Consider the following 21,160-nt stretch of genomic DNA (forward strand, 5'->3'; position numbering starts at 1 on the left):
TTCTTGAAGGAACGGACGGCCTTTGTCAGTTCGTCCAGAGTTAGTGGGTGATCCAAACTCTCCAAATTGCTGTCGTCTAGAACCTCCGTGATAGACGACAAGAAGGACTTGGAGGCCATGCTGTCTGTGGGCTTTGCGTCGTACAATCCCACATAAAAGGATTTGCAGATCCTCAGCATGTCGGGCTGCGAGGACGTGACCAAGCCGTCCTCTTCCTTCAGGCTACTGATCACAGAGCTCTCTCTCTCCACCTTTTGGAAGAAGAAACGCGAGCAAGTCTCGTCCAGCTCCACGGAGCGGATTCTGGACCGGAAGATGATCTTGGAGGCCTCGGAGGCAAAGAACGAGGCTTGCTGGTCCTTCACCTCTCTGAGTTCCTCCCTGACATCGATCCCCATCAACTGCAGCAGGAGAAGATTCTGCATGCTTTTCTGGAGTCAGGACGTTTTCTTCTGCGCCTCTCTCGCTTTCTGAACACCTTTGAGGATGAAGAACCTCTTGAAGTCCGCCTTGATGGCTTCCCACCAGTGCACTGGGGAATCAAAGAGGGGCTTTACGGTTCTCCAACCTCTGTAATCCCTCTTCAGTTCCTCAATGTATCCCGGGGTCAACAGTTTCACGTTCAGCTTCCATATCCCCCTGCCCACTCTCTGATCGTCCTGTAGGTGACAGTCGGCCAGAAGGAGGCAGTGGTCAGAGAAGAACTCCGGTGTGACCTTGGTGGATCTGACCTTGAGCGTTGGGGACGCAAACAGGAAGTCTGTCCTGGAACGGACGGACCCGTCTGGTCTGGACCAGGTGTATTGACACGCTGTTCCGTCTGCAGGGTTGCTGAAGATGTCACACAGCTTGGCGTCTTTCAGCATTTCCATCAGTCCTTGCGCAGTTAATTTCACAATCCTTCAATCTGATTGGGTAAGGAGATACACAGTTGCTTGCCCTGTTCACTCAGGTCCCAGATGCCCTGTTTCCCTCACTGTGACGTTATCAGTTTGCACTTTCAGCAATTTGCCACATTAAAAATTTAAAAACCTAAACATGCAAGGGCAAGTCTAACTGACACCGTTAGATGACCTGCTATGGCAAATAATGGCCCAATATATTAAAAACACTATTTCACACTTTTCATTTTACAAATGCAAAGCGGTCTTAAAGTGGTCGTTGCTTCTGAGCTGCAACCTGAAACTGATTAGCACATTCCATTCTACAAAGTACCACGACCAAACAGTTTGATTGAGTGTTTTATTTGCATACAGTAATTAGACTTTTAAAGCAACAAGCTGATTTAAACACAGCTCCAGAATAATATATTGGGCATTACACAGTATAAAACTCCCGTCATTATTAAAGAGCGTACCATCTAATTTACTGCAAGCAACACACAGGAGATCCACAAGTTTATTTTAAATGAGTTAACAAATCTGTTAAAATAGCAAGAATTCAATACAAATCTGTTAGTACACAGAAAAATTTCAACTCATTAAAGAGAACAAAGTTTAATGGAAGAATTGGCTCAGGGAACTGAGGTGGTGAATGGATTAGACACTGGACTTTCAATTTTGAGACTGAATTCAGAGCCCATCTGGACTGATGGGTTGAATCTGTCCGCTAGCTCTAAGAATCCTATCTGAAATGAGTCTCAATCTAGTGAGCAGTGACTCACATTTAAAAACCTGTCCTGAATTTGTTACTAAATTGGTAAGCTCATTCCATTAAGCATTGTAGGAAATGGAAAATGTGGTGCAGGTGAATACGCTCTACTGGTGTTGGGGCTAAGGCACATTCTTTGGGCAGACTAGAGGGGGTTTAACCAGCGAGTGCTGGACTCTGACATTGAGTGCCCAAAATGGAAAGTGCTTTGTTCCCCACAATTAACATCTCTTGCCTTAATTCTCACAAGATTCACACAAAAAAGGGTCAAAGAAGTATTTGGTTAATTGGGCTACCACTTGAGTTCCAATTTATACTAATGGACATGGCTTGCAATGTGATAGAGACTACTTTAAGGGTGTGTTTAAAAGAACCAATTGTGCTGCTGTTGGTTGTAGTATTTTTTATGTGAGTTTACAAATGTTAATTGGATTGGTTTAATTTACTTTTTTAAACTTCCTTTAGCTTTTTATCTAAATATAGGAAAAATATTAAAGGGGTAGTACACCATGGTAAGTGTATATAAACAAAATTATTATTGACACTCTCCTTAACCTTGTGAATAAAGCCACGACGTGGTGTAGTACTGAGCCTTACAGACTAGAATGTCCCAGTCCTGGTCTGTGCTCCATTATGTTTTGGTTACCTTTTCAGTTTGGCCTCAGTATTTCTGGATTAGGGAAGAATCAGTTAGGATTCCTACTCCTAATTTTAATCCAGAAATCCTGCTGGTAAGTTCTTGTGTAGGTGATGAGTGAGGACAGCATTGGGGTTCGCTGTGATTGCCCCAAGATCAAATAGTCTGCTGAAGCCTACTACCTAAACTCGCCAATGAAGAATGGCTACTTGGGCAAGATACTTGAGGGCTGTTGGTGCCCATGGAACCATATCTCAGCAAGAATCATTGTCTTCAGGAGAGGAGGGAAGAAGGAATATAATCATTTTGTTCTACGTGAAAATGTAGAACCTGTCAGCTCACTAAGGTCTGCATTTGAGTCTGTGCCTTTCTTTGCTGTTTTGTATTTGATCTACTGATACTCGATGCTGAATGTCCTTCAGCATTACCATACTTCAGACTTCAGTTTAAAAAAAATATTATCCAATTTAACTATTCTTTCCTAATATATCTTCTAATTTAATCCTTTAGCTGCGATGCTATGGAATACTCTAAGGAGTTTGTGACGTCTGTTGTCTTAGGGAAGGATCTGGTACCAAGGCAAGTTGAGAAATCTTTAATTTTATCAGTCACTGACTCAATTCTAATACATTGGAACCTCAATTCTGTGCACATTCATTATTTACAATCTTGATTCTCTGCCAGAATTTTTGCAGATGCCGGGGCTTAGTTTTGCATGAACCAGCTGTATTCAATTGTTTGTAATTGATTTTCCACAGTTTGGGTTACAATACAGCAAGATCGATGTTCTGGATATGTAACACCTGGTAAAATTTCTACCCAATTAGCTCTGACGTTTAGCTTTTGGTCATATTTAGCTTATGGAGAGTCCTGGCTTCAGATGGCAAACCCACAGGAATTGGGTAGTCTGCAGTTTTTATGAATGTATCATTTTTAAAATGAAAAAAAAAATGGTGTCTTATTTGGGTTATTTAAGTGGACCAGCCAGAAACTAAAATCTCACTATACCTCACTAAGTATGTGGGCCTCTTGGTTATCTGCTGGTGGCTGGGGGGTGGTCTTCTCTGTTACGATGAATATTTGAGGTGCCGCTGCATAAGTAAATATGAACAAAACCTTCATGTTTCTTTCAGCGAGTTGCTGAATGTATGCAAGTATAAGTTTGTTCCAAAAATGAATACAGAATACAAGACCTGCATTCATTTCAGAAGCTGTGTCTTTTGAAAATAATAGAGGAGCAGAACTTCAGATTATCATGAGATTTGAAAAAAATTTTTGCTTTGTAAGTTATTGCCCTGAGACATATTGTTTTAGTTCCTTTTATTAGTTTTAATTTGTTTTCCTTCTTCTCACCTCTTCTTCCCCCTCCCATCCCCCACCCCCCCAATCTCCCTCGATGCCATATCAGTTCCTCCTAACTGAAAGGACAGCTTGTGACCTGCCAGCATGTCTCTTTTAATGGGACTGTGCAGTATGTGGGTAACTCAGCTATATCTCTCAACCATCTGAACATTAAACAGGGCCATTGAGAAAAGCAGCCGCAGTGCACAAAACTCCCAAGCTAGTAAAGTTAGTTGATTTGCTGATTGTACAGAAAACCGTACTCCCATCCTTAAGACTTGCGTTGAATTTCACCCTTTCAACATATTGCAGGTTGAAATGTATGAGCCTATTTACTATTGAACACTCCTTTGTAACAAGCAATGAATAATGTGAATGAAGAAACTTTCTATGCATCTCTTTAATATTAAGTGGAGCAGAAAATCTTTTCTTTTACATATCATTTGGCATTGGGTGACAGTTTGCCGAGTAATTGCTCCCTTTTAGAACCAGACTGCTAAAATCTGGTTTTCTAGAAGCCGAGAAAAGCTGGCAGAGGAGGGTGGGAAATCACTGCATACATGCATGGCAGAAAAAGTTTGTTTATTTCCAGTATTAGGTTCTGGCACCAAGAACTAATATTGCAGATTGGCTTATATTATGTGCTACATGTAGAAGGAGGTGCATATACAAAGAAATGTTTTTGTTTAAATAGCCAAATTATGACATACCTCATTTAATAATGGGGCAGAAGACTTCTTTTTGTAAAATGTGATGTAAGTTCTTAAGATTTCAATGCACTGCTGAACACACATGTTCATATATTGTTTGGTACGGTTTATTTTGTATATGTTACTGTCGATTATCTCAAGCCTCCACACTCCTGTTTTGCACTGGGTAAAAGTGCACACCTTGTCTGGTATAAAATAGAAATTGAAATGCAGCATTACAAGGTGATGGCTGCATCATCATGGAACTTACTGTAATAAATAAAAAGGTTAATATATTCAAGGTTATGAATGAATTGACAGTTGATCCAGGCAAATTGTTCACTATGGCAAAGGATACAAATATCAGGTAATTTGAACTTAAAAAATGGATTGAAAATTAGGAGTTTAAAAAAAAGTCAGATGGAATCTTTCGACCTAGAGAGTAATATGTTTGTGGAAAAAGTTATAGATTTGCAGTACTGGACTGTACTGCAGATCTAGAGAAATTAATGGGACTGAAAGTCGATAAATCCCAAGGACCTGATGATCTACATCCCAGGGTTTTGAAAGAGGTGATTATAGAGATAGTGGATGCATTGGTTGTCATCTTCCAAAATTCTATAGATTCTGGAATGGTTTCTGCAGATTGGAGGGTAGCAAATGTAACCCCACTATTTGAGAAAGGAGGGAGAGAGAAAACAGGGAACTACAGACTGGTTAGCCTGACATCAGTAGTAGGGAAAATGCTAGAATCTATTATAAAGGATGTGATAACAGGACACTTAGAAAATCATAATAGGATTTGGCAGAGTCAACATGGATTTATGAAAGGGAAATCATGTTTGACAAACCTACTGGAGTTTTTTGAGGATGTAACTAGTAGAATAGATAAGGGGGAACCAGTGGATGTGGTGTATTTGGATTTTCAGAAGGCTTTCGATAAGGTCCCAGACTGGAGATTGGTGAAAGTTAGAGCACATGGAATTGGGGGTAATATACTGGCATGGATTGAGAATTGGTTAACAGACAGAAAATAGAGAGTAGGAATAAACGGGTCTTTTTCAGGTTGGCAGACTGTGACTAGGGGGTACTGCAGGGATCGGTGCTTGGGCCCCAGCTATTTACAATCTATATCAGTGATTTGGAAGAGGGAACCAAATGTAATATTTACAAGTTTGCTGATGACACAAAACTAGGTGGGAATGTGAGTTGTGAGAAGGATGCAAAGAGGCTTCAAGGGGATATAGACAGGCTAAGTGAGTGGGCAAGAACATAGCAGATGGAATATAATGTGGAAAAATGTGAAGTTATCCACTTTGGTAGGAAAAACAGAAATTCAGAGTACTTTTTAAATGGTGAGAGATTGTGAAATGTGGATGTTCAAAGGGACGTTGTACATGAGTTACTGAAAGCTAACATGCAGGTGCAGCAAGCAATTAGGAAGGCAAATAGTATGTTGGCCTTTATTACAATAGGATTTGAGTACAGGAGTAAAGATGTCTTACTGCAACTACATAGGGCCTTGGTGAGACCGCACCTGGATAAGTGTATACAATTTTGGTCTCCTTACCTAAGAAAGGATATACTTGCCATAGAGGGAGTTTAATGAAGGTTCACCAGACTGATTCCTGGGATGGCGGGATTGTCGTATGAGGAAAGATTGAGTAGACTAGGCCAGTATTCTCTAGAGTTTAGAAGAATGAGAGGTGATCTCATTAAAACACACAAAATTCTTAAAGGGCTCGACAGGGTAGATGCAGGGAGGATGTTTCCCCTGGCTGGGGATTCTAGAACCAGGGGTCACAGTCTCAGAATAAGGGGTAGGCCATTTACGACTGAGATGAGGAGAAATTTCTTCACTCAGAGGGTGGTGAATCTTTGGAATTCTCTACCCCAGAGGTCTGTGGAGGCTCAGTCATTGAATCTTTTCAAAATAGAGATCGATAGAATTCAAGATATTAAAGGCATCAATGGATATGGAGATGGTGCAGGAAAATGACGTTGAGGTAGAAGATCAGCCACGATCTTGTTGAATGGCGGAGCAGGCTTCTATTTCTTATGTTCTTATAAAGTACTTTCATTGAGCATTTTACAAATCACATTTGTTTGTGCAGCTTACATTCCCTGGTGCCATTAAACGGTAGGTCAGGTAGTTTGATTGCTGTATCATTGGTGTGCAGCTGGCTGGCATCCAGATTAAGTATGTCGTCTTTGTACAAGCACCTTTCTTCTATGTAGTATTACCGATTGGTCCATGGAAAACGTTCCTAAGAACACATAACTATTCTTATGTTCCTACAGGATTGGTCTATCCCAGCTGGAAGTTTTTCGTAGACACCTACTGGAAGTGCTGCAGAAGAGCAATAAACCTAAGGTACTCCTTCCCATTTCTCTGGCTTGTGCTTTCCACCTTTTTTCTGAATGTACTTCCCCCTAAACTTTATTTTTCTCAATTAATCATGTGGATGTGTTATTGTAATACACACATGTAGGCACTTTTGTATGTTTCAGCAGATACTTCTAAAGGCAGACCTCCATTACTATCATTATCTAGTGCTATTCATTGCAGAAACATCAATGTGTGTGTATATTTTTGTTTTCTTACTATATTCTGGCCTAAACAATTTTCCAGTAACGCAACAAGTTATTTCTCACCACGCTTGTGTTACTACAGTGAATTCTGCAGTGTGAACTACTTTACGCAGTAACAATGTGGAGTGTGCTCTGATAGAGGGGAATGAGAAAGAGACCAGAATTGGAAGAGTGGAGGCCGTGTGCTGGGACATAGGGCTGAAGGAGGTTGCAGTGGCAGAGCAGAAGAGGAGACTAGGCCAAGGATTTTGAATTCAGTATTTTAGGGGTGGGGAGTCTATGGAGATTGGCTAGAATAGGGGTAATAGGAGAGCGGGTCCTGGTTTTGGATTTTTAGTGGCGTTCAGGAGGCCGGTGAAGTGAGTGTGGAGATAATGATGGTTTGAGTAATGGTGGGAATGAGGTAGGGGCCAGGATCGGACATGTCCAAGGTAACTGAAAGAAGGAGAAGTCATTGCATGAAATGTGGCCACGTGATGGTAATGTTGCAGAGGAGAGGCTGGAGAAGAATGGAGTCGTTGATTTGTGTTGAATGCCGCAGAACAGTCGATGAGGACAAGGATGCACAGGGCACTATAATCATAGTCACATAGGATGCCATTGGTAATTTGACCGGGGTAGCCTCAATGCAGGGTGGAAACTTGACTGAGGCAATTCGAACAGGATGTGACGAGGAGATAATGACAACAAGAAATTCAGGCATCCTGTAAAGGAAAGGAAGGTAATAGGTTGGGTGCTAGTTAGAAACGATGGACTTTTTTGAGAAGCGAGATGATGGCAGCAGTTTTGAATGACAGAGGAGCAGAGCATAAGGAAAGGGAGCTATTTATGATGTGAGTGAGCATTGGCACAAACAGCAGTAGTTATGTGGTTAGGAGAAGGTTGCGGGCATAAGAATTTGGTCTCATGGAGGAGATGAGCTTGATAAGGGTAAAGTGGAGATAGGCGTGATGCTACAGAGTGATTTGAAGTCAGGGGTCAGCATTGAGGAAGGAGGCAACTGAATGGATAGTTTTAATCTTCCAGACAAAAAAGTCCATGGCCTCCTCACACCAAATGTTGGAAGTAAGGACGGAGGGAGCAGAAGAGGAGGGTCAAAGGTGGCCATTTGCTACTGAGAAAGAAGTTTAGGATTGTCCTTACCCACAGAGCTAATCTACTAAAGCACAAAAACAGGCCTAAGGCTAAATACAATTACCCTGTAAAATTAAAGTTTGTGCGCACACAAACACATATATACTGAAAGCCGTCCAGAAATTAACAGAATAAAGGAGAATAGTTGAATTCATATTTATTCAACACTCACTCCACCAAAACAACCCATTAGTTTTCTTCCTGAAAAGATTGGTGCCAGAAGTGCTCTGAATGTCTGGGAGTAGGATTCCCACCTCTTGCCCGATCTAAAACTATACCTTCCAGAATTGGTGGAAATCTGTCTGGCACAAACAGTGGAAATTGTGTAGTTAGGAAAGGGTTGCGGACACAGGAGATTGCTGCCTGGTAATGTTCATAACTGCAAACTGGACAGCAAACACCCAGTTTTCAAATGCCACATATTTAAACTGGGCAGAGAGCAGGGCACCGTAAAAGGACGAGGCTTGGATATGACCCCCCCACCTCACTTCTACATGCATACAGCAATCCCTTGTGGGATGACACATTCATACTTAAGGCCCACCACTGTACAGTTTTAGATTGGGCAAGCGTGGCAACCCTACTTCCAGGCATTTGGAGCACGTCTGGCTCAACTCTTGTCTTTAGGAAGGCTGCACACTAACTTACTGATGAGATAACCATTATGTTTAGGATTCAGTATTTCACTCCTGCTGATGGTTTCATCGAGATGTTGGGCTCCTTTCAGTGACTTTGAACTATTTGTTGTTTCAGCATTAGTTTCTCATTGGTTTTTGCAATGCTACATTTCTGATACTCTTAATATTGCTAGCCCTTCACTACATCAAAGTCACCAATGACATCCTTTGTAACTGTAACCGAAGTTGTGCTTTCTCTCGTCGTCCACCTTGACCTCTGTGGCATTTGATGCAGCCGACCACTCCATTTCTGAAGCATGGTACTTGCTTGGTTCCATTCCTATCAGTCCCAACACTGCCAGCAAGACTCCTGTAATGTTTTTCATCCCTTTCCCATACGGTCGTGTTGGGTGTCCCTCAAAGCTCCATCCTTGGCCCTCTTCTTTTCCTTGTCCTCGTGCTATCCCTTGACAAAATCACTTGTAGGTATGGGGTCAACTTTCACATGTATGCTGATGACAGCCAGCTTTTCCCCTCTCTCGCTACTCAATGACTGCCTATCTGCCAACGCATCAATTTCAGTTTGTCCTCATCTACAAACCCTCATTTAGCCCTATTTTCCTGTATACATCCTCTGCTCTTTCAATTGTGGCCTCTTTTTTATATACTCCACCCCCCACCCCACGAACTGCACTTTCAGCTGAAGAGCATTCACCCAATTCAGCCACACTCTCAAACTGTCTCCCTAAGCTGCTCCGCCTTGCTATCTCGTTCCCCTCCTTCAATAGCGTCCTCAAACCTACCTCTTTGATCTTGCTTTTGATCACCACCATAATCTTTCCTACATTTCTCAGTTCTGATTTTCACCTTTGTGAAATGTTTTGCGACGTTTTGTTAAGTTAATGGTGCTCTATTAGTGCAATTTGTTGCTTGCAGGCCTCATACCAGTACTTATCTTATAGTACTTAATGGTTTTGATTTAGTTCTCATAGTATCTATGTTGATGTAACTTTTTTTCTGTACCCAGCCAGTTATTATAGACCAGTTAGCCTAACATCTGTGGTGGGTAAAATTTTGGAGTCTATTATTAAGGAGACAGTAGCGGAACATTTGGATAAACATAATTTAATAGGACAAAGTCAGCATGGCTTTATGAAGGGGAAGTCATGTCTGACAAATTTGCTTGAGTTCTTTGAGGACATAACGTACAGGGTGGATAAAGGGGAACCAGTGGACGTAGTGTATTTAGACTTCCAGAAGGCATTCGACAAGGTGCCACATAAAAGATTATTGCTCAAGATAAAGAATCACTGGATTGGGGGTGATATTCTGGCATGGGTGGAGGATTGGTTATCTAACAGGAAGCAGAGAGTTGGGATAAATGTTGGCTTTTATTGCTAGGGGGATAGAATATAAAAACAGGGAGGTGTTGCTGCAGTTATATAAGGTATTGGCGAGACCACACCTGGAATACTGCATACAGTTTTGGTCTCCATACTTAAGAAAAGACATACTTGCTCTCGAGGCAGTACAAAGAAGGTTCACTTGGCTAATCCCGGGGATGAGGGGGTGGACATATGAGGAGAGGTTGAGTAGATTGGGACTCTACTCATTGAAGTTCAGAAGAATGAGAGGCGATCTTATTGAAACATATAAGATTGTGAAGGGGCTTGATCGGGTGGATGCGGTAAGGATGTTCCCAAGGATGGGTGAAACTAGAACTAGGGGGCATAATCTTAGAATAAGGGGCTGCTCTTTCAAAACTGAGATGAGGAGAAACTTCTTCACTCAGGAAGCTGTGGAATTTGCTGCCCCAGGAAGCTGTGGAAGCGACATCATTAAATAAATTTAAAACAGAAATAGACAGTTTCCTCGAAGTAAAGGGAATTAGGGGTTACGGGGAGCGGGCAGGAAATTGGACATGAAGCTGAGTTCAGATCGGTCAAGGCCCTGTGGGTGGCAGAGCGGGCCCAGGGGCTGAGTGGCTGGGTCCTGCTCCTACTTCTTGTGTTCTTTAGATTTGAGGTTAGGATCAGATCAGCCATGATCTTATTGAATGGCGGAGCAGGCTCGAGGGGCCGATTGGCCTACTCCTGCTCCTATTTCTTATGTTCTTATGTTATTTGTTTTTTATTTTGTTAAATTTTTTGACAATTTTCCTCTTCTCCTTTGGAGTACAGTTACATGGGCCCATTTCAGTATCTTGCCTAACTAATTATTCCTGTATGAGCCTGGACAGTGAGTGTTAATCAGGCATCCTGTCCTCACATGTGCACTTGCACTTTCACCAGGGGTCACTAGGAAAGGATGAGGATCAGGAACCCTGGCCATCTTTCTCTTTGCTTCCTCAGAGGCACTATGGCCAGTTGGTACCATCCTATTGCTGACTTAACTGAGGTCAGCTAACTCAACTCAAAACCATCAAATCTGAGACCTTCTGATCTATATGGCTCACCTACTCACTGGATAATCTCATTTTATGTGATTGCAACCAGCTCAAGTACAGGCTGTTCTTACACCTTTGAAGAAAAGAAAGTTATTAATTTTTCTCTTTTTTTGGTATCTACATGCTGGTTTTATTTTGAGAAGCCAGACAGCCCTGTACCGATTTCCCCACTTATTACCTGTCCCAGTGGCACACCTGATATTAGAAACTCTTCTAGCAAGATCAAAAGCAGACTCACCACAGGACAGGGTCAGTGCAAAGGGGCTAGGATTGTGAGTTTTGATATCCAATGATTAAAAAAACCATTAAGAACCCCATGTCTGCACATCATAAGACAGTACCACAGATGTATGTGACTAAAATGAACCACTATTTTAAAAACCGGATTCCTGCTGTCCAGTTTACACTTTTAGAAATTTTGGCCATCCACTTAAAAACTAAAGATTTCAGTCCAAAATGGAACAGGTGACAACTCAAGCTGGCGACTGGTGGGTATCCTGCTCCTTGTTATAGTCCTGTGTTGTTGATGAATAAGATACCCCAGATCCTTCAATGTGTTTTTTTAAAAATCTCTTCCTGTAGTGGAGAATTATCATGGGTGGCACGAAATGTATTCCTAAATCTGAACTGCCGGAGGATGAAAAAGTGACTAACGTTCAGAGTTGCAGGCAGTGGGCCTACCCCAGTGACCTTACTATTGCACTTTCTGCCAGCGTCCCACTCTACCCACCAGGCCGGATTATTCACGTGATACACAACCATCCTGAGGAAAACTGGTAGGTATTTACAAAAGTCTTATATTGGAAAGCCTCCCTTTGTCGCTAGTATGTAACCTAGTATTGTAAGAGGTCACTATGCAAATATACGTATGGTGTTGATGATTGCTTCACTTCATAATATATTTTTTGTCAATGTATGAGCCCAGCTGTTTTTCCAGCCTATTTTCTGCCATGTTTCCCAGTCTATGTCAACTGAGACAAAAGGCCTACTATGCGGGGCCTGTGAATAATTTTACTTCTGAATTTCCCTTCCTTCCTGCCTTCTGTGGGGAAGCTCCTGGTCCCCCCATCCTGTTGACTCAACTTTTCACCCTATTTATCAATGTCTTGGATGAAGGAATAGAATGTTATATATCCAAGTTTGCAGATGATACCATGTTGGAGGGGGACAGTAAGTAGTGCCGATGGGAGCAGGAAGTTGCAAAGGGATAGACAGATTAAGTGAATGGGCAAAACTATGGCAAATGGAGTTCAGTGTTGGCAAGAGTGAGGTCATCCACTTTGGATCCAAGAAAGATAAATCGGAATATTTTCTAAATGGTGAGAAACTAGGGATTGTAGAGGAGCAAAGAGATTTGGAAATTCAAGTACAATAATCATTAAAAGCCAGTAGGCAGGTAAAAAAGCAATTTAAAAAGCGAATGGAGGGTTGGCCTTTATCTCAAGGAGGCTGGAATATAAAGGGGAGGAAGTTATGGAGGGGGTGCAGCGCAGATTCACCATAGTGATATCTGGGCTAAAAGGATTAAATTATGAGGACAGGTTGAATAAACTTGGCTTTTATTCCCTTGAGTATAGGAGTTTGAGGGATGATCTGATCAAGGTATTTAAAATGCTAAAAGGATTTGATGGGGTAGATGCCAAGAGACTATTTCCTCTGGTGGGGGAATCGAGAACAAGGGGATATAATCTTAAAATTAGAGCTAGACCATTCGGGAGCGAAATCAGGAAGCACTTTTTCACTCAAAGGGTAGTAGAAATTTGGAACTCCGCCCCCCCGCCTCAAAAGGCTGTGGATGCTGGGACAATTGGAGCTTTCAAGACTGAGAATGATAGATTTTTTTTAGATAGAGATATCGAGGGATATGGAGCAAAGGCGAGAAAATGGAGTTGAGGTGCAGATCAGCCGTGATCGAATTGATGGCGGAGTAGCTGAATGACCTACTCCTGTTCCTTATCTTTCTAATGCCATGCAGTACTCTGGTCAGCCAGTTGGCTCAGAGGTGCTTCTATAGCTCTCTGTCACCATCTAGTGACATAAATTGGGACCTGCAGCAGTAAAGAGCAAACCAGATTTTGAAATGAGATCCGACGCGGTGCTGTAATGTCAGGTTCTGGAGCAGTATTTTTTTTTATTTGAGATGTCCATGGGAATCAAGGGATATGGGGATAGGCTAGGAAAGTGGAGTTGAGGTAGATCATCAGCCATGATCTTATTGCATTGCGGAGCAGGCTCGAGGGGCTGTATGGCCTACTCCTGTTCCTATTTCTTACGTTCTTATGTTCTTAAGGGATGAGATCCCATCGTACAGCTCACTACCAAGGTTGAAAAGAGTACTAGAAAGACCAAACAAATCGAGAAGTAGTGATTATATGACACCAAGCTTGAAGATTGTAGGAGGAAGGAAAGACTGAGGGAGGTGAGTTCACAGAATTGAAATCCTGGAAAAGAATGAGTTAGCCTCAGACAAGTTTGTATGTTTTAACAATTTAATAGTTGTGCATTTACTGGTGTTGCCTTTGTCATCAGCAAAACAGCAACAGTGTATGATAGAGCAAATGAAAAGAAAGGTCGAACCAGGGTGGTGAGGCCAGCCACATCCTGTTGCTACATACTATATCTGGTCTGAGGTCAGTTGTGCCACCTAATATCAGATATTTTTAATATAGGCTATTTATTTTTCCAGCTTTATCTCCTCTTCGCCTGAAGAGGCAGGAGCATGATTGTGCAGGTGTCAGCAGCCCTTTGATATCTCACCCAAATGGTGATTGTTAGTGTGAGCCGAGACAATGAGTATCAGCAGGCTATTAAATCACGGGGGGCATCACAGCAGAGCCCCAAACTCTGTTCACCTCATGTGAACGCAAGTGCACTTACCAGCAGGGGCCACCCTAGCCAAATTTCTTCTCCCTTGCCCAGTATCACTGAGATCAGTTGTAGCATCTCAACTGCTGTCCCACCTGAGGCCAAGTAACTCTACAGATCAGAGATCAAAACTGGAGGCGATGCTGTACCATGCCAGAAAATGCATTTGCCCACTGATTGAGTACGGCAGACTGCTATTTTGATGGTTACTGTGGTGAGTATTCTCTTGAGTTTAACTGATTCCTGTGTGAGTTAATTTCTGTTAGTTTCAAGTTATGCAAACTCTGGGGAAAAATGCAGACTTGATTGGCTGCGGGTCCTTTACATATTCCCTATTTTTTTCATATAGACACATGCACCAATCGTTTTATGCCTGTCCTGATTTATTTAGAAAAAGTTTGCAGTGGTCGAGGGCGTTCTGATGTGATTCTCCATTTCTCACCAATCGCCTTATTTTGTGCAGTTGCTGTGGACAGGAAGAGTCGACTTACTATGCTATTTGGAGTGACAACAAGACATTGGATGAGGTCATCATCTCTGCTGCCATGCTGAACGAGCACATGCCTCACGTTGTTATGGATGGACTGCACAAGGTATATGCCAAGCTAATTTTGCCTCAAACTGACTGAACAAAATACAGAGACGGAGCTGGGTGATACACTGTGCTAGTGTTTTGTCCTTTTACCTCTGGGATCTCAGTTGAAATTGAGGCCAGACTGATGAGCTGACAGTTTCCTCTCTCTACTGGCTGTAATGGGTCTATGTGAAATGAGTTTGGGCAGTCTCATATCAGTTCATAGTGGATGTAGGCCCACAGGGCAAAACCTCTTCAAATTTGACATCAAAATGGTAGTTCACTTAGGAAAAACACAAGAATGACTGGTGTGGGCAATGAAAAATGTCACACGTACAGTTGGGGGGGTGCTTTGCTAAGATTGGGGTGAAGGCGCCTTGATTAGGAAAAAGTGAACAAAAAGGAACTTTACTCTGCTGCTACCCTGAGCTATACTTCATCTGCTGCTGCTGACATTACGTATTTGAAATGAACTCTTCCATCCCTCAGAGCTAACATCCCTCATTTTGATGAACACAAAAAAGTCACTCTCTTAATTATAATGTGGCTGAATGTTAGGTTATTCCACTGTATAGACCACTTCTCTTTGACATGTAACATCAGTATCATGTGATTGTAATATCCAGTGTGAGACTGATGATACCTCATTTACAATAACACTAAAAGAGTTTTTAGTAACAGAAAAGATTGTTATGCCCAACAAGCCCATCTCTGTTTCACAGATCAACCCCATTTACCTTCCTCCTCACTCAATCCCTTCTCTCTTTAGAAACCAGGATACAATTTCTAAACCATTTTCAAATAATGTCCCGAGATCTTTAAAATCAATCTTAACAAGCAGATGAGGCCTTAGTTTAAAGTCTCATCCAAAGTGTTAAAATTGGGTAGCCTAGAATACTAGGACCTGGTCTTAGCTGCTTCCAAGCCTTTATTCAGAGATTCTCCTTACAGACACACACCATACCCTAGATGAGCTCTCCTATAAAAAGGATACAAGAGAGCTCCCAATTAATGCCCACCACTTGAATACAATTAACACTCATTGATATAAATCATACAGTTAACAGAAAGGACAGCAGCCCTTTGTTATTACATGCTAACAGCTTAGATTTTGTGCTGAAGTGGGTTTGAATCTACAAATTTTTGACTCTGGGCAAGATGGCTGGCAACGGAGTCAAACTGACATTTAAAATTGAAGTGTTTAAAGACTCTAGTAATACATGAAGACTGAACCAAAATGCTGGGCCATCACCACTAGATGACATTCCTCAAGATATTTAAACTTATTCAAGGCCAGGAGTAGAAAAAGTTAGACATCCAGTCACTTTCTGTAACTCTCTTTGTATTGCATTAATCTTGGACTGATATCAGTCTCACATTGGAGCTTCTGCCTTGTATGTCGAATGGAATCCACGATCACTTGTTATTGTAACAGCACAATTCCACACAGTGTCTTACTCCAGGGCCAGTGTCACGAATGCTCCCAACTCATGACTCCTCCTGATTTCAGTTATGCTGCCACGGTGGTTGCTGAAGGGAGGCCAGGCAATTACCAGGCTGCGGATGGGACATAGAAAAACTCTAGCTTGTTTAAGGGAATATCATTGCCGCCTTGCTAATGAGCAAATAGGGGATGGGAAACAGTGATGAATCCCAGTTCTGTGAATATTTCAGAGCTGAACAGGCCATGAATGTGGCACCAGAGACATATACAGTAGCAGCTCTGCCAAAGGTGACAGGTAGAGGGGAAGAGGGTCGCAAGTAGCCCAAAAGTCATATTGCATATCATTGCACTACATGTTATTCATTTTTACATGGCTGTAAAAAAAGAAACATGCAGGTATTTTTTTCAACAATTTGTGATTTACATTTTTGCCAGTAAATTTTTTTTTAAAAAAGGTTGTCTGGTAGAATGATAGGAGTAGTGAGTCCCTGATATAGACCAGTCTAAAAGAAGTGAAAATACAGGGCATTCACTGGCAATTGCAAAGGGATTACATAGAATGTACAGCACAGAAACAGGTCATTCAGCCCAACAGGTCCATGCCAGTGTTTATGCTCCACACGAGCCTCCTCCCTCCTTACTTCATCTAACCCTATCAGCATATCCTTCTATTCCTTTCTCCCTTGTGTGTTTATCTAGCTTCCCTTTAAATGCATCTATGCTAGTCGCTTCAACTACTCCTTGTGGTAGCGAGTTCCACATTCTAATCACTCTGGGTAAAGAAGTTTCTCCTAAATTCCCCATTGGATTTATTAGTGACTATCTTTTATATTTATAGCTCCTAGTTCAGTCTCCTCCGCAAGTGGAAACATCTTCTCTACGTTAAAAAAAAATCTTTTTTTTTGTTTCCTTCAGCACTTGTCTCCTTTCTTTGGTGACCCTGTACCTGATGAGTCTGTATGCATAATCACCACTAAGGCTCTTTCTAGAAAGTAGTTATGGAATGCGATTGAGTAGAGAACTATTTGACTGCCTCGTCGAAGTGAATTTTAAAAAAAATAGAAAGGCTGCTAATTCAAACTGTGGAAATCTCCAGAAGAGGAAAGAAGTCAGTGGCTGAGAAGTAGGGTGAACAAACCAAGTTTCTGAACTACTGTAATGCAAGATTCCTCAGAAAACCCACATCCAGCTTTCAGGAAAGTTACTGAAATTAACGAAAATGTATAATGTACATCGTATCGTAGTCGATGATGATAAACTTGGTCCAAACCCTCCCATCCTGAAGTAATTCGCTATGTTTAACTTGTGCCTGCCAGGAGAGAAACAAAATCAGCAAATTCAAACCAAAATCTTTTTAAAAAAATAAATGTAATTTTCAGGTAAAATAATTTGTTCTATGAATTTTGCATTTTGAAATTTTATGTCATATTTAATGAATTGGGGATTCATTGCACCTCTGTCCGGTGTTGCAAATTAGTTATAGAATTGCTTGTGAGCCTATTTGTGCATGCAATGCACATAGTGTTAGAAAGAGCATCGTGCAGTAAAGTTTGTGAGAGGAGAGGATCACAAATATTCAGTTGTCGACTACTCAGCACACTCATATTCAAAATGGTAGCCCTTGCTGGATTAGAGGGGAGCTAGTCCACTTCAAACATCTCAAAAACTTAGGCTGGTGATGCTCAAATTACAGTAATACCGATTCTGCTGCCAACATTGCCAAATAAAACTCCCATAAATGGAGTAATTTGTGGAAAGTTATCCCCTGTATCCATACTGTATTTCACAAGGGTTCAGTTTAGATACTTATCATCTCTATTTAGCAAGGGTTATCCTCCTCTTTGTTTTATTGCATGCTTCAAACTTTTCATTTTGCTGGGTTCAGTAGAGAAAGAGAAGTACAATTAGAGCAAGTCGCCGCTTTTTAAACCTCTGATGCCCAGTAATTACTATTTTAAATGGAAATCCACATCCATCACTCCCTGGAGTGACATTGGCAATTTGAGATTCTTTCTTTCTGAGAACAGAATGGTCCGACAGATGAGAGCTAATAAGCCATCAGATCTTTGACTGACAGTATCAATTCCTCTCTGTGTGCAAGAGTGTGATGGTGAATGTTAGAAGAATAGCACTTTTTTTTTCCTCAAGGAGTTCATCTATGTGGTCATGTCATAGAAATCAAATGAAAAGTGATAACGTTTAAAGTGTTTAAGTTTCCTGTATTGACATGAGTAATTCATCAAATGAAGAATAGAGGCAGAATCTGTCAGAGACACAGCGGGATAGCTAGAGATAACACCTAGCATTCTGTGTTGGATATAGAGTTCTTGAAAGTATTTGAAAAGTTTAAAATCTCCCATGGCATTGCTCATGAACTTTTTTTTAAATTGTCTCTGCTTGTCTCTCACTTTCTAATTCTTTTTCTGCTTTTCTGCTGACCTTTTAGTCTTAAGCTTTCAGTTGTCTGTATAGTTGTAGTTTCTCCCATCGTTTGTCACTTTCAGTTTGCTTTATGCAAGTCTCTCCTACCCTCCATCTCATCCTTGTTCTGTAGATCTCCCATTTTCTCTATGCTTCTCGCAGAAAGCTAAGACTCAGAGAAGCAGGAAGCTGATGGGGTGGGGAAGCCGCAGGGCTGGAGCCTGGGGATTGGAGGGAGCAGGGAAGGGATTGGAGCTGGAAAGGGGGAGGGACACAGTGGAGCTGGGAAGGACTGGGAGCCCTAAAACAGAGAGGGCAGATGTGTGTTAGGCACAGCAGAATATTTTGATGATTCTTCTTGCCACATTGTAGGAGTATAGCCTGGCTTGTTATTGAGTCCTTGGCACTGATGGTGCTCGAATTTTTTCAGCAGTGACTTATGCCGATGTAAGTTCCGTGACAAGAGTCTGGGTTTGGTTAGATTTCTGAGGCTTAGCTGCTTTCCCCTGTCTTGTTCGGAATAATGTGGAAGGTATGATACAGCCCTATTTTACAGGGGTGCTTTGTGAGCACAAGGCAATTTTGGCAAGTTACGGTATCGAGTTTAGGCAACAAGCATGAATGTCAGCGATTATTTTCTCATTCTTGGGATGTGGGCGTCTCTGGCATTTATTTTCCATCCCTACATCACCTGAGTTTGATACAGCTGAGTGGCTCGTTAGGCCACTTCAGGTGGCAGTTCAGAGTCACAAATAGGGCAGACTGGGTAAGGACGACTGGTTTCCTTCATTAGTGAACCAGTTGGATTTTTACGACAATGAAATTTAAAATCCTCACCTTTCTATTTAAATTTCTCCATTGCCTCATCCCTCCCTTTCTCTGTAACCTCTTGCAGATCTATAACTCCCTCCAAAATCTTAAGTCCTCTAACTCTGACCTCTTGTGTAAGCACCCTGTATGTCCCACCATTGGTGGCCCTGCCTTCAGCCATTACAACCCTCCTGAACTCTTCATTCCTTCGGCTGACTTCCCCCTTTCGACCCACCATTTCAGCTGTGTAAGCCGCATGCCAAACCCAATATCCCTCCCACCGCCCCCCCCCCCCCCCCAGCCTCTCTATTTCTCTCTCATTCTTTAACAATAGCCACGGGTTATTTGACTTTATTTCACTTTCTTTGGGGAAGCATACGATCGTGGCTCAGTTGCCGTTTCCCTGAGGTCTCAAGCCAAGTTCAGGAACTTGTGTGGAAATTGTAGGAGCAAAGCCGCCTCCTACAATCTGGTACATTTTGATCTTAATTTATACTGGAGGAATATTAGCAGTGGGAAGTAGAACACTTTCTCTATTTTCAACACTCAATGTTAGCATCAAGCACTCCTGAGGCAGGTACGATATGGATTAGATGCAGAGTAAAGCTCTCTTTATTCTGTCCTCAAGCACTCTGAATTTCTTTTGTTATCTTCAACACTTACACCATTGTAATTCCATTATTGCACCAAAAAGATTGGGAAATTTGCATTACACCGCTTCTGTGATAGTGCGCTAAATGCAAATTTCCTTGATTTTTTTTTAACAGTGCAAATCATACCCTGTCTAAGCCCATCAGGACTCATTTGCATAGCTGCACTGTTCAAGTACACAGAAGTTTTCTGGGATTACGCCCCTCATGGAATCAGTGTACCTTTACACCACAAAAAAAAATGGTCTAACAGCAACCCAATCACTTCGGACAAGTGTAGGTGAGGAGTTGGTGAGCTGAAAACAGGTTTCTGAGTAACTTTTTTTAATCCCCTTCCCTCATGTTTTTTAATCACTGATACCTGCACTTAATTTTAATGTCGTGGTTTTCTCTCTTCCCAGAAAAATATTTTGCGGCCCCCAACTTCTCCCAACCCCAAACCCACACTCAGATTAACTTAACACATGGCCTTCCCACTCTATGCCATTATAATGGAGGAGGACTTGCAACAGTGTGCTGAAGGCAGGAGAATCAGGCAGCTTGGCAGAGGATACAAGCCCACCAGGTACTACCCTCCCCAACATGTGTACAAGATGCACTTGTCTTACGAGGACCCCTCCAAGGAGCTGTGCAATCAACGGCTGCACCTCTTCAAGGACACCGTTTGGCATAACTGCCAACTTTGTTACGAATATTTGCAGACTCACTCCACTGCCACAACTGCACTGTCTATGGCAATTCTCAACTTTTACTACTCCTCATCCTCACCACCACAGGGCACCTGTACAACATTAGGCAGGGAGATGTCAGAGTGTATATATCCTGTGGGTGGCTGTGCCCTCTTCAATAACGTAACTGAATTCATCCACTTGGGCATCACTCCCAGGCAGCAGAAGCACAGAGCAAAGGACATATACAGAGTAGCTGGATTCCCCAGGGTGCCACAGTGGCATGCACGTGACACTGAAGGCGCCAACCGAGCAACCACTGACTTATGTGAATAGGCACAGGTTCCATTCTGCAAATGTCCCGCTCGTCTGCGATGCAGACCAGACCATGTTCTCAGAGGGCAGATTCTGTAGGATGTCATCATAGACTTAGGTGTGTAGGAGGAGGTAAGGCTGAGGGGCAGCAGCAGCCCCTCAGCCTTACCTCCTCCTACACACCTGACCAGATGACACCAAAGCAGACCTCTGTCCCAGCAGGATCTTGCCAGGAATCCTCACCTGTGTGAAGAACTCCAAATCTCCTGAGTGGTCTATTTCCTGACTTATTGTAATGTTCAAAAGT

At 42.1% G+C, this 21,160-nt stretch overlaps 1 protein-coding gene across 1 annotated transcript in view; it reads left to right on the forward strand.

The window, feature by feature from the left end:
- The window catches only part of dagla (diacylglycerol lipase, alpha), a 355,821-nt gene that overhangs the window by 290,283 nt on the left and 44,378 nt on the right, over positions 1 to 21,160 (forward strand). The window contains exons 15-18 of the mRNA XM_067993813.1: positions 2,798 to 2,866; positions 6,619 to 6,691; positions 11,689 to 11,882; positions 14,435 to 14,564. Of these exons, the coding sequence (XP_067849914.1) occupies positions 2,798 to 2,866; positions 6,619 to 6,691; positions 11,689 to 11,882; positions 14,435 to 14,564 (466 nt within the window). The remainder of the gene's footprint in view (positions 1 to 2,797; positions 2,867 to 6,618; positions 6,692 to 11,688; positions 11,883 to 14,434; positions 14,565 to 21,160) is intronic.

Source organism: Heptranchias perlo, chromosome 12, assembly GCF_035084215.1.
Source record: "Heptranchias perlo isolate sHepPer1 chromosome 12, sHepPer1.hap1, whole genome shotgun sequence".
Lineage (NCBI taxonomy): Eukaryota > Metazoa > Chordata > Chondrichthyes > Hexanchiformes > Hexanchidae > Heptranchias > Heptranchias perlo.